At 48.3% G+C, this 13,815-nt stretch overlaps 1 protein-coding gene across 1 annotated transcript; it reads left to right on the forward strand.

Moving 5' to 3' along the window:
- The first annotated feature begins 753 nt into the window (after positions 1-753).
- On the forward strand, positions 754-6,047 carry LOC114695582. Its single transcript, XM_028872957.2, is given in 2 exon segments — positions 754-1,338; positions 1,431-6,047. Coding segments are annotated over 2 exon segments (5,172 nt in total). The 5' UTR covers positions 754-783.
- Positions 6,048-13,815: the final 7,768 nt, after the last annotated feature.

Raw genomic sequence — 13,815 nt, forward strand, 5'->3', positions numbered from 1 at the left:
GCTGCCAGACCCTATAAAAACCCTCCACTCCAGCCCGTCGGGGCGCCAGTTTCTTGAGCCTCTTGAGGGACTGTGTCGCCCCGGGTACCCGTGTTCCTGAATAAAGCCTCTTGCTGTTTGCATCTGACTTATGGTCTCGGTGTGATCTCTGGGCGAGGGTCTCTCCAGAGGGAAGACTACCTTCGGGGGTCTTTCATTTGGGGGCTCGTCCGGGATCGGAGACCCTCCACCTCGGGACCACCGACCCACTGTCAGGAGGTAAGCCGGCCGGCCTTGGTGTATGTCATCTCTGTCCTGTCTAAGTGTTGTTGGTTTGTCTGAATGTTGAATGTTGTCTGTTTGTGCGCCTGAATCGGTCTGGAGTCAGTGGGGCTGAAGGAGCTGATGAGCTCGGACTTCGCCACTGCGACCCTGGAAGACGTTCCACGGTTCTCTGAAGTCCCCTCTGGGGCATGGGAAGTCCCCTCTGGGGCACGGTCTGAAGTCCCCTCTGGGGCACGGGAAGTCCCCTCTGGGGCACGGGAAGTCCCCTCTGGGGCACGGTCTGAAGTCCCCCCTGGGGCACGGTTTGAAGTCCCCTCTGGGGCACGGTTTTTCGGGGCCACCCCCGAATCAGAAGAATACGTGGTGTTGGTAGGGGACGGAGAATTCAAACACTCCGTGACCCCATCTGAGTTTTTGCTTTTGGTTTTACACCGGAGCCGCGCAGCGAAACTGTTTCTTGCTTGTGTTGTCGGTTCGTTTTGTGTTCTTTGTCTAATCCTTCTCCATCCAGGAGTTAATATGGGACAGACTGTCGTTACCCCCTTGAGCCTAACTACTGACCATTGGTCGGACGTAAAAGGCCGGGGGAGAAATGAAGGTGTAGTCATCAAGAAAAATAAATGGATGACCCTCTGTAAGGCTGAATGGGTCATGATGAATGTAGGATGGCCACGGGAAGGGGCATTTAATCTCTCTCTCATTTCCCAGGTTGAGAGGAAGGTGTTTGCCCCTAGCCCCCATGGGCATCCAGACCAGGTTCCCTACATCACCATTTGGAGATCCCTGGTTGAAAACCCATTCCCCTGGGTCAAGCCCTTCCTCCCACAACCCCCTCTCACTCCCCAGCCTTCGGCGCCTCCTAATCCCCTTTCTTCTCTCTACCCAGTCCTTCCCCACAGGGAGCCTTCCAAGCCCCCTGTCCTTCCCCCTGACCCTAACTCTCCTCTCGTAGACATGCTGGTAAATGAACCGCCGCCCTACCAGCCGACCCCCCCAGCATCACCCACGACCCCGGCGGCTGTGCTCGCCGCAGCGCCGGCCGCGCCCCCGGCGACCGTGCTCGCGGCGGCCCCCGTCGCGACGTCGGCTGTGACCCCCCGGCAACCGGCCCCCCCGTGATGACCCCGCTCGATGGGGACTCGGAGGAAGAAAAAGAAACAGTCCAGTCCCCCATCGCGAGCCGCCTCAGGGGTCGCCGAGCCGGCCCCCCCACTGAGTCCAAAGCCTTCCCGCTTCGGGAAGGACCCAACCATCAGTTACAATATTGGCCCTTTTCTGCCTCAGACCTTTATAATTGGAAACAACATAATCCCCCTTTCTCCAGGGATCCTGTTGCCCTGACCGGCCTAATTGAGTCCATCCTAGTGACTCACAGGCTGACTTGGGACGACTGTCAGCAGCTCCTGCAGACCCTCTTAACCGTAGAGGAAAAGCAGAGAGTTTTCCTGGAGGCCCGGAAGCAGGTTCCGGGCGATGACGGGAGGCCAACCCAACTCCCAAATATCATCGAGGCAGCTTTTCCCTTGACCCGCCCAGACTGGGACTTCAATACACCTGAAGGTAGGGAACATCTACGTCTCTATCGCCAGTTGCTCTTAGCGGGTCTCCGAGCGGCCGCCAGAAGGCCTACCAATTTGGCTCAGGTAAGGAATGTGATGCAGGGAAAGGAAGAATCACCCGCTGCATTTTTAGAGAGGCTGAAGGAGGCTTATAGGATGTACACTCCGTATGATCCAGAAGACCCAGGGCAAGCACCAGGTGTCATCTTATCATTTATCTACCAGTCCAGCTCAGATATCCGAACCAAATTGCAGCGGTTGGAAGGTTTACAGGCGCTAGGTTTGCCAGACTTATTGAAGGAAGCAGAGAAAGTGTTCAATAAGAGAGAAACTCCTGAAGAGCGTGAGGAAAGGAGATGGCAGAAACAAGAGGAAAGGGACAAGAAACAGCATAGGGAAATGAAAAAGGTTTTGGCCGCCGTTGTGTCTAAGGGACAGCGGAGAGAGGGAGATAGTTCGGGAGAGCGAAGGAGGCCACCCCTTGATAAGGATCAATGCGCTTACTGTAAGGAGAAGGGACACTGGGCCCGAGACTGCCCCAAGAAGCTACAAGGACCCCGCCGACCCAAGCCCAAAACTGTGGACCTCCTTAGTCTAGAGGACTAGGGGAGTCGAGGCCAGGAGCCCCCCCCTGAGCCTAGGATAACCCTCAAGATCGGGGGGCAGCCCGTGACCTTCCTGGTTGATACTGGTGCCGAACATTCAGTCCTAACCCATGCCGGAGTGCCTCTTAGCCGGCATTCTGCACTGGTGCAGGGGGCAACTGGAAACAAGAGGTATTACTGGACTGCCGAGAGAAAGGTCCAACTGGCATCAGGGCAAGTAACTCATTCCTTCCTGCATATACCTGAATGTCCCCATCAGCTGTTGGGACGGGACCTATTAACCAAATTGAAGGCACAAATCTACTTTGATGAGAAGGGACCAAGGGTCACGGGTCCTAAAGGAGACCCCCTACAAATCCTTGCCCTCAGCTTAGAGGAAGAATACCGGTTGTTTGAGGCAGAACCCCCGGAGAAATCACCTGAAGAGCTACAGAACTGGCTGAGAGAGTTTCCTCAGGCCTGGGCAGAGACTGGGGGCTTGGGGCTGGCACGCGATCAGCCGCCGCTGATGATCTCACTAAAGGCCTCCGCGACTCCCGTTTCAATCAGACAATACCCAATGTCACGGGAAGCTCATGAGGGGATTAAGCCCCATATTCGGAGACTCCTGGACCAAGGGGTGTTAAAGACCTGCCAGTCACCTTGGAACACCCCTCTCTTGCCTGTTAAGAAACCGGGGACAGGAGACTACAGGCCAGTCCAGGACTTGAGAGAGGTCAATAAGCGGGTGGAGGACATACACCCCACAGTGCCTAACCCCTATAACCTTCTGAGCACCCTCCCACCGACCCACGTCTGGTACACTGTGCTAGACCTGAAGGATGCCTTCTTTTGTTTAAAACTGCACCCTCAAAGTCAATTCCTATTCGCTTTTGAATGGAGGGACCCAGAAAAAGGGCTCTCGGGACAATTAACCTGGACCAGGCTCCCGCAGGGCTTCAAAAATAGCCCAACCCTCTTTGATGAGGCCCTACATGCAGATCTGGCCGGATTCCGGGTCGAACACCCAACCCTGACTCTGCTCCAGTATGTGGATGATCTACTCCTGGCGGCCAGGAGTCGAACCGAGTGCATGGAGGGCACTCGAGCCTTACTGGCCAGACTTGGGCAGAAGAGCTATAGAGCCTCAGCCAAAAAGGCTCAAGTATGCCGAGACAAGGTTACCTACCTAGGCTACACCCTGAGCAGGGGGCAAAGATGGTTAACAGAAGCAAGGAAGGAGACGATAATCTCCATCGCCCCTCCTCGGAACCCCCGCCAAGTTCGAGAGTTCCTGGGTACGGCTGGGTACTGCCGCCTTTGGATTCCTGGCTTTGCCGAACTGGCAGCCCCATTATACCCCCTCACTAAACCAGGGACCATGTTCCAATGGGAGGAGAAGCACCAGAAAGCGTTCCAACAGATCAAGAAAGCCTTACTTGAGGCCCCGGCTCTGGGTCTGCCAGATCTGACCAAGCCCTTTGAGCTGTTTGTGGATGAGAACTCAGGCCTTGCTAAAGGGGTACTGGTGCAAAGATTGGGACCTTGGAGGAGACCTGTAGCGTATTTGTCCAAGAAATTGGACCCGGTGGCTACAGGATGGCCTCCATGCCTCCGCATGGTGGCAGCCATTGCCGTATTACTCAAAGATGCCGGAAAACTGACTCTGGGACAGCCGTTGACTGTGCTGGCCTCCCATGCAGTGGAGGCCTTGGTCCGACAACCACCAGACAGATGGCTTTCTAACGCCAGAATGATTTACTATCAGGCTTTACTACTGGACTCAGACAGGGTAAATTTTGGGCCGATAGTTTCCCTTAACCCTGCTACCTTGCTGCCACTGCCTAGCCCCTCCGAGGAGCATGACTGTCTCCAGATTCTAGCCAAAGCACATGGCACCCGCCCTGATCTGACAGATCAGCCGCTTAAGGATCCAGATGTTGTCTGGTACACAGATGGGAGCAGTTTCCTGGAAGAGGGGGAACGCAGAGCCGGGGCAGCTATAACCACCGAATCAGAAGTGGTATGGGCATCGTCGCTCACGCCCGGGACATCGGCCCAGCGCGCAGAACTGATTGCGCTCACCCAAGCTCTCCGGATGGCAGAAGGTAAGAAGCTCACAGTTTATACTGACAGCAGATATGCCTTCGCCACTGCGCATGTCCACGGGGAAATCTACAGACGAAGAGGCCTGCTGACGTCCGCGGGTAAGGAAATCAAAAACAAAAAAGAGATCCTAGACCTCCTAAAGGCCCTGTTCCTCCCGCTCCAACTCAGTATTGTTCACTGCCCGGGGCATCAAAAGGATGACTCTGCGGCAGCCAGAGGGAATCGGCTGGCAGATCTGACTGCTCGAACAGTGGCTTCCCAGCCAGTAGGAAACAGCCAGTTAATGGCTATACAAGAACCACAGCCTGAGAGAGACCCCGTGCCCTATAGCCCAGAAGACCATGAGCTAGCAAAGAAAATGGGGGCGGACTGGGAACAAAGAAGACAGGCATATATACTAGGGGACCGGATGGTCATGCCAACCTCCCATACCCGATATATGCTGAGATTCCTCCATGCATTGACCCATTTGAGCAAAAACAAGATGAAGACCCTATTAGACAGAGAAAACACCGGGGCAGTGCTGCTGAACCAGGATCAGGTACTCCAGCAGGTAACTTCTACCTGCCCAGCCTATGCTCAAGTAAACGCAGGAAAGGTTCATCTAAACAAGGGGGTTCGCCAAAGAGGCCATCGTCCTGGTGTTCATTGGGAAATAGACTTTACAGAAGTAAAACCTGGACTCTACGGGTACCGGTACCTCCTGGTCTTCGTGGACACTTTTTCCGGATGGATTGAGGCATTTCCAACCAAGAATGAGACGGCTAACGTGGTAACAAAGAAACTGTTGGAGGAAATCTTCCCCAGGTATGGGATGCCTCAAATATTGGGGTCGGATAACGGGCCTGCCTTCGTCTCCCAGGTAAGTCAGAAGGTGGCCAAACTATTGGGGGTTGATTGGAAACTTCATTGTGCATACCGCCCCCAAAGCTCAGGACAGGTAGAACGAGCTAATAGAACAATCAAGGAGACTTTAACCAAATTAACGCTTGCAACTGGCACTAGAGATTGGGTGCTCCTACTTCCCTTGGCTCTCTACCGAGCCCGAAATACTCCTGGCCCACATGGCCTAACCCCTTTTGAGATCATGTATGGGGCCCCACCTCCTGTTGTAAGCTTTCTCCATCCTGATATTTCATCTTTTGCCACCACCCCTACTTTAGAGGCACATCTTCAAGCCCTCCAACTGGTGCAGAGGGAGATCTGGAAGCCCCTGGCCAAAGCTTATCAGGAGCAGCTAGACAAGCCGGTGGTGCCCCACCCCTTCCAGATCGGGGACTCCGTTTGGGTCCGACGACACCAGACCAAGAACCTGGAATCACGGTGGAAGGGGCCCTACACTGTCTTGCTGACCACCCCCACTGCACTTAAGGTCGACGGGATTGCTGCATGGATCCACGCCTCTCATGTGAAGGCTGCCAGGGAACCCGACCCAGCAGGATCCAGAAAGTCAACATGGACAGTGTGCCGCACACGAAACCCCCTAAAAATAAGGTTGGCCCGCAGCTCCTCTTCCTCCCCCTCCTCTTAATCTCCGCTTACCCCCAGGGGACTAGGGCGGCAGAGAGCCCGCACCTAGTCAAGAGGCTCACTTGGCAGGTCATCTCACAACCTGGGGAGACGGTCTGGCAAACGACCGCCCTTCACACCCCCTTTACATGGTGGCCTAACTTGCACCCAGATCTCTGCCAACTAGCAGCAGGGTCAGAGGACTGGGACATCCCTACCACTGACCCCATGAACCCCAGAGCACCAGACGTCTGTCAGGATGGTAAGGGAACTTGCAAATGTAGTGACGAGAGATACGGATGCAGTCACCCTGAAACCAGGGCAGCCCTGTCACAACTAACCTTCTACGTCTGCCCCCGGGATGGTAGGGACAGAAAGATGATTAGACAATGTGGGGGTTATGAAAGTTATTTCTGTAAAGCATGGGGATGTGAAACAACTGGTAATACCTATTGGAAGCCTTCATCCACTTGGGACCTAATTAGGGTAAAGAGGACTACCCAAGGAGAAAGCCACTCATGGCGTCCCCTTACCCAAGGACATTGTTGGGGAACTGTCACGTTAGGAAGAGATAACACTTACTGGAAGGGGGGGGGCCCTGTGTAAATTTCACCTGCAACCCCCTGAATATATCTTTTACTCAGAAGGGAAGAGAGATAACACAAGACTGGATTAAAGGTAAAACATGGGGACTTAGACTCTACATGATAGGACGGGACCAGGGAGTCGTATTTACGATTAAGCTTAAAATCACGGAGCCCTCCGCCTCTATAGGTCCCAACCAGGTTCTCTCTGACCAAAAGCGCCCCTCTCTACCCGCTCTGGCACCCCCGAGGGCTACCCCCCGACCCAATTCGGCCATTCGCCCAAGCACGGCTCCGAATGCTACTATAACCCCAGTCACCCTCCAGCCACCCAGGCCCGGTACGGGAGACCAGCTATTGAATCTTATAGAGGGCGCTTACTCAGCCCTCAATGTTACCAACCCAAATCGGACTCAGGAGTGCTGGTTATGCCTAGTCTCCACACCTCCCTACTATGAGGGGGTGGCCGTAGTTGGAAGCTTCACCAATTCTTCTTCGCCCCCGTCAGGATGTGCCTCAACACCTCAGCATAAGCTCACAATCTCCGAGGTGTCAGGACAAGGACTATGTCTGGGGACAGTACCCTACACCCACCAACACCTGTGTAATCGCTCCCGGGCACTTGTTCCAGGACCCCACTATCTCGTGGTTCCCAACGGGACTTACTGGGCCTGTAGCACTGGACTTACACCATGCATCTCCCCCTCAATACTAACCAACATGGCCGATTATTGTGTGCTCATAGAACTGTACCCCAAGATAATCTACCGTACACCTGAAGATATCTATGCCCGGTATGAAACAGGGGTCCCCCGCAGAAAAAGAGAGCCAGTCTCGCTAACCCTGGCCCTGATACTAGGTGGGTTAACTATGGGAGGAGTCGCCGCCGGAATAGGCACAGGTACCACTGCCCTCATGGAAACCAACCAGTTCAGACACCTCCAGGCTGCCATGCATACCAATATCCAGGCACTGGAGGAATCCGTGAGTGCCTTGGAAAAGTCACTCACCTCCCTGTCTGAGGTAGTTCTGCAGAACCGGAGGGGATTAGACCTCCTCTTCCTGCAGGAGGGGGGGGTTATGTGCTGCCCTTAGAGAAGAATGTTGCTTCTATGCGGATCATACTGGGGTGGTAAGGGATAGCATGGCTAAATTAAGAAAGAGATTAGAACAAAGACAAAAACTCTTCGAAGAACATCAGGGATGGTTTGAAGGATGGTTCGGAAGGTCCCCCTGGCTCACCACCCTCATCTCCACCCTTATAGGACCCCTTCTGATTTTATTGCTCCTTCTGACGCTCGGGCCCTGTATCCTAAATCGACTTGTCCAATTTATCAGGGAACGTGTTTTTATTGTTCAGACCTTGGTATTGACCCAACAATACCAACGACTCAACCAGGTGGAAATGGAGCCACATCCCTATTCTTCCCCATGAATGGAGGATTCCATTCCCCGAGATAAGAAAATGGGGGAATGAAAGACCCCAGCATACTAGCTTAGCCTAACGCCATTTCGAGTAAGGTCTGAAAAGCACGGGGTGTCTACGGCCGGCCACCTGGCCCCAGAAAAGGGTACTAAAGGTCAGAAAAACAACTTGGAGCCAGACAGCAGGCGTGTCGAGCTCGGGAAAAAACCACGAGCTGTCCTGAGTTTGAACCTGGCCTCATTTGAATCGTCCAATCAGAACCCTGTAAACCGAGCTTCTCGTGCTCCTGCTGCCAGACCCTATAAAAACCCTCCACTCCAGCCCGTCGGGGCGCCAGTTTCTTGAGCCTCTTGAGGGACTGTGTCGCCCCGGGTACCCGTGTTCCTGAATAAAGCCTCTTGCTGTTTGCATCTGACTTATGGTCTCGGTGTGATCTCTGGGCGAGGGTCTCTCCAGAGGGAAGACTACCTTCGGGGGTCTTTCATTATGTTATTTAAGTGTGTTGGTTTCTAAGAGAGTTCAGAATAAACAAAACATTTATAATAAAAGTAACTATACATCAGCACTGTAAAATATATAGTATGCATTTTTATTCTGTATTAGAATGAGCACACACACACACCTTTATCAATGTCTATAAGATAAGGAAGGTAGCCTGTTTACAGCTTGAGTAGGAACACTTATTGTTCACTAATTATCATTCCCCTGTCTATTTCTCTGAAAGAGATTATCCCCTCCCCCATTTGTGAATTGGTTTAGCCAATGAAATGGGGGTAAAAATAACCCCGATTGAGTTCCGTGGCTAGAATTCTGAGCTTAAGTTGTAAGTAAACATTGCTTGGCCAGGCTTTGTGGTTCACACTGGCAACCTCAGCACTTGGGAAACAGATGCATGAGGAGAACTGCCGAAAGTTCAAGACCAGTCTGGTCTCAATGGTAAGGTCTAGGACAGATGTCTAGGGCTACATAGAGAGACCCTTTCTCAAATGAGAAAGAAAGAGGAGGAAGGAGGGTAGGAGAGAGAGAGGGAGAGGGGAAGAGAGAGACAGAGAAACTATTGCATATTTACCTCTTTTAGTCATTTTATTTGGGATCTTCCAAGCTCTGTCATTAGAAAACATTTCAAATGAACCTGAAAGGAGACTTATAAAGCAGACATAAAACGGTTCACAGCCTCAGTTGCACCATTAGCAGCCCTACATTTATCAGCCCATTTTTCTTTTTTGTATATAAAGGCTACCATTTTTGTGAATTAATTTTGTATCCTGCTACTTTGCTGAAAATGTTTATCAACTGTAGGAGATTTCTGGTAAAATTTATACCATCACTTTATAAGGTCACTAATTTATACCATCATATCATCTACATGAATATAATATGACTTTTACTTTTCCAATTTGTATACTCTTTATCTCCTTTAGTTTTTTATTGCTCTAGATAATACTTCAAGTACTATATTGAATATATTGAAGAGTGTAGACAATCATATCTTGTTACCTGATTTTAATGGAATTGATTTTGAGTTTCTCTACATTTAAGTTAATTTTGGCTACAGGCTTGTTGTAAACTACCTTTATTATGTTTAGACACATCCTTTATATTCTTAATCTTCCCAGGACTTTTATCATGATGGGGTATTGGATTTTTTATTAAGAATTTTTTTTATTCATTTTACATTCATACAGAGACAACCAAACCAAACTAGTGATAACTCAGGAAATTTAGAACATCACCTGTGGAGCCTCCATGGGACTGGACTAGGCCCTTTGCATAGCAAGACAGTTGTGTAGCTTAATCTGGTTAAGAGGCCCCCTGGCAGTAGGATCAGAATCCATTCCTGGTGCATGAGCAGGCCTTTTGGAGCCCACTACCTGTGGTGGGACACCTCACACAGCCTTGGGGTATTGGAGTTTGTTAAAGGTCTTTTCTGCATCTCTTGAGATTATCTTGTTGTTTTTGTCTTTCATTCTCTTTATATGATATAATACATTTATTGACTTATATATGTTGAACCCTCCTTGAATCTCTGGGATGAAGCATACTTGATCAAGATGGTTAATCTTTTTTTTTTTAAATGTGTTTTGGATTTTGTTTGGCAAATATTTTATTGAGAAATTCTGCATCTAAATTCATAAGGGTAATTGGTCTGTAATTGTTGTTTTGGATCTATATGCGGTTTGGGAATGAGGATAACTGTGGTCTTGTAAACCAAATTGGGCAATGTTCCTTCTGTTTCTATTTTGTGAAATAATTTGGGTACTATTGGCATTAACTATTCTTTAAATGTCTTGTAGAATTATGCCCTAAATCCATCTGACTCTGGCTTTCTTTGGTTGGGAGAACTTTAATTACAGCTTCTATTTCTCTGGGAGTTATAAGTATGTTTAAAGTGTTTATCTGATCTTGATTTAATTTTGGTAAGTGATACTTTTGAGAAAATTATCCGTTTTCTCTTAGATTTTCCAATTTGGTGGAGTAGTGATTTTTAACATATGTCCTCATGATTCTCTTGATTCCTTCAATATGTTGTTATATCAAGCTTCTTATATCTTATTTTTTTTAAAAAAAATCATATCTTTCTTTCTGACATTTAGTTAATTTGGACTTAACCTGTGGTAATATTTTTCTTATGAACTTGGTGCCTTCCTATTGTGCATAGATGAATAGAGGAATTGAAATGTCCTCTTGGATTTTTTCCTTTAATGAATACATCTGTAATGCCCTTCCATATCTTCTCTGACTAGTTTTGGTTTGAAGTCTATTTTGTCAGGTATTAAAATGGCTACAACAGCTCATTTCTTAGGTCCATCTCCTTGGAATTTTTTTCATCCTTTTACCCTGAGGTGATGTCTATGTTTGATGTTAAAGTGTGTTTCTTGGATGCAGCAGAAGTATGGACCTATTTTTGCATCCATTCTGTTAGTCTATATCTTTTTATTGGGGAATTGAAACCACTGATGTTGAGAGTTATCAATGAGTAGTGTTTATTGATTCCTATTATTTTGTTGTAGTGTGTGTGTGTGTGTGTGTGTGTGTGTGTGTGTGTGTCCTCTTTTGATTTGCTGGTATGAGATTATTTACTACCTATGTTTTATTGGATGTGGTTGACCTTGTTAGATTAAAGTTTTCCTTCTATTGCCTTCTGTGGGGCTGGATTTGTAGATAAATATTGCTTAAATTTGATTTTATCATAGACTCTTATTTTCTCCATCTATTATGAATGGAAGTTTTGTTGGATATTGTAGTATTGGCTGGAATCAGTGGCCTGTTAGAGTCTGCAGCACATCTGTCCATGTCCTTCTGGCTTTTAGTGTCTTCATTGGGAAGTGAGGTACAATTCTAATAGGTCTGCCTTTTTATGTTACTGGACCTTTTCGCTGGCATCTTTTAATATTTTCTTTGTTCTGTATGCTGAGTGTTTTGATTATTATGTGGTGAGCGAATTTTTTTCTGACTCAATCTATTTGGTGTTCTATATGCTTCTTATACCTTTATAGGCATTTCCTTCTTTAGGTTAGGGAAACTTTCTTCTGATTTTGTTGAAAATATTTTCTGGGCCTTTGAGCTGGGAATTTTCTCCTTCCTCTACTTCTATTATGCTAAATTTGGTGTTTCATAAAGTCCCAGATTTTCGGGATGCTTTGTGCCAGGATTTTTTCTCTTTAGATTTAAGGTTTTATTTGTCCAAGATATCCATTTCTTCTATCAAGTCTTTAATGCCTGAAATTCTCCCTTCCATCTATTGTAGTTTATTGTTGAAGCTTTCCTCTAAAGTTCTTGTTTGAGTTCCTAAATTTTTGTTTCCAGATTTCACTGAGTTTCAATATTCTTTATTGATTCTCCTGTTTTATTCATTTCCTTCTACTGTTTGATTGTGTTTTCATAAACTCCTTTAAAGGATTCAATTATTTCCTCTTTAAGAACCTCTATCGAAAAACAATGAAAGCATGAAATTTGCGAGCAAATGGATGGAACTAGAAAAAATCATCCTGAGTGAGGTAACCCAAACCCAGAAAGACAGTTATGGTATGTAGTCACTCATAGGTGGATTCTAGATATAAAATAAAGAACAATCAGAACACAACCCATAGAACCATAGAGGCTATATATATAGCATGGAGGTCCCTAGGACGACTGTGGCTTATAATAAATTTCAGTTTTACTCAATTATTGAAAAAAAATAGCCAAATAAATGGAAACACATGAACTATGAACCAAAGGCTGAGGGGCCCCCAGCTGGATCAGGCCCTCTGAATAGGTGAGACAGTTGATTGGCTTGATCAGTTTGGGAGGCAACTAGGCAGTGGGACCAAGTCCTGTGCTCATTGCATGAGTTGGCTGTTTGAAACCTGGAGCTTATGCAGGGACATTTGGCTCAGTCTGGGAGGAAGGGACTGGACCTGCCTGGACTGAGTCTACCAGGTTGATCGCAGTCCTCGGGGGAGGACTTGTCCTGGAGGAGGTGGGAATGGAGGGTAGGCTGGGGGTAAGGGGGGGAGGTGGGAGGGGAGAGAATAGGGGAACCCATGGCTGATATGTAGAACTGAATGGTATTGTAATATATATATAAAGAACCTCTATCAAGATTATAGGAGCCAGAGGGGTCAAGAACACAACAAGAAAACTGCCCATAGAATCAACTAACCAGACTCATAGGGGCTCACAGAGACTGAACCATCAATCAGGAAGTCTGTATAGGTCTGACCTAGGTCCTCTGTATATATGTTATGGTGGTGTAGTGGGTTCTTGTAGGACTAACAGAGGGAGCAGAGGCTGTTTCAGATCTTTTGTCTGCTTTGGGGACCCCTTTTCTCCTACTGGGTTGCCTCATCCAGCCTTAATATGAAGGGATGTGCCTAGTCTTAATATAACTTGATATGCATTGTTTGATTGAGATCCCTGGGATGCCTGCCCTTTTCTGTAGAGAAAGGAGGAGTGGATGTGGAGGAGAAGGGAGGTTGGGGTAGGGACTAGGAGAAGAGGCGGGAGGGGAAACTGCAGTCAGGATGTTATATTTAAGAGAATAATAATAATAAAGAACCTCTACCATACTCCTAAAGGCTATTTTAAAGTTGTTGTTCAGCCATGTTGGAATGCTCAGCGCCTGCTGCAGTAGCGTTGCTAGGCTGTAGTGGAGACATTTTGTCCTGGCTGTTGTTATTGTATCTTTATGTTGGCATCTAAGCATCTGCAATTGGAAACATTGTGATTCTTGTTGCTGATAACTTGTCTTGCTTTTGGGGGTGGGTGTTTTGTTCCTTGTTTTCTGTCTCCTCACTGTTTCTTAGTAGATTCCGGTGGTTGTATATCGTGTGGTAGGAAATTCTTCTCAGATCCTGGTAGGTTTGGCTACTCATGATTCTAGGTAAAATGTGGTTATGGGGCTGGGGTGGGCTTCTGATGGCATCCACAGAAAGGAGGAAAGTAGGGTGTTCCACCTGGATCTGTTTAGTCTTCTGGGAATGAGGGCAGAGAGTGAGGAGGGGTCACATCATTAGATCTTCTACAGAACTGGGGATGAGACTGTGGAAATGGACTTGGAGGAATGCAGTGAGATTGGACCCATCCCTGGTGCATAAGCCAGTTTTGGGGAGCCTAGTGCCTTTGTTGGGACAGCCTTGGTGCAGGGAGGAGGGGCCTGGATCTGCCTCAACTGAATGTACTAGGCTCTGCTGACTCCCCATGGGAGACCTTGCCTTGGAGGAGGTGGGAATGGGAGATGAGTTGCAGGAGATTAGGGGGCGGGAGGAGGGAGGAGAAAGGAATCCGTGGTTGATATG

Source organism: Peromyscus leucopus, chromosome 3 (assembly GCF_004664715.2).
Source record: "Peromyscus leucopus breed LL Stock chromosome 3, UCI_PerLeu_2.1, whole genome shotgun sequence".
Lineage (NCBI taxonomy): Eukaryota > Metazoa > Chordata > Mammalia > Rodentia > Cricetidae > Peromyscus > Peromyscus leucopus.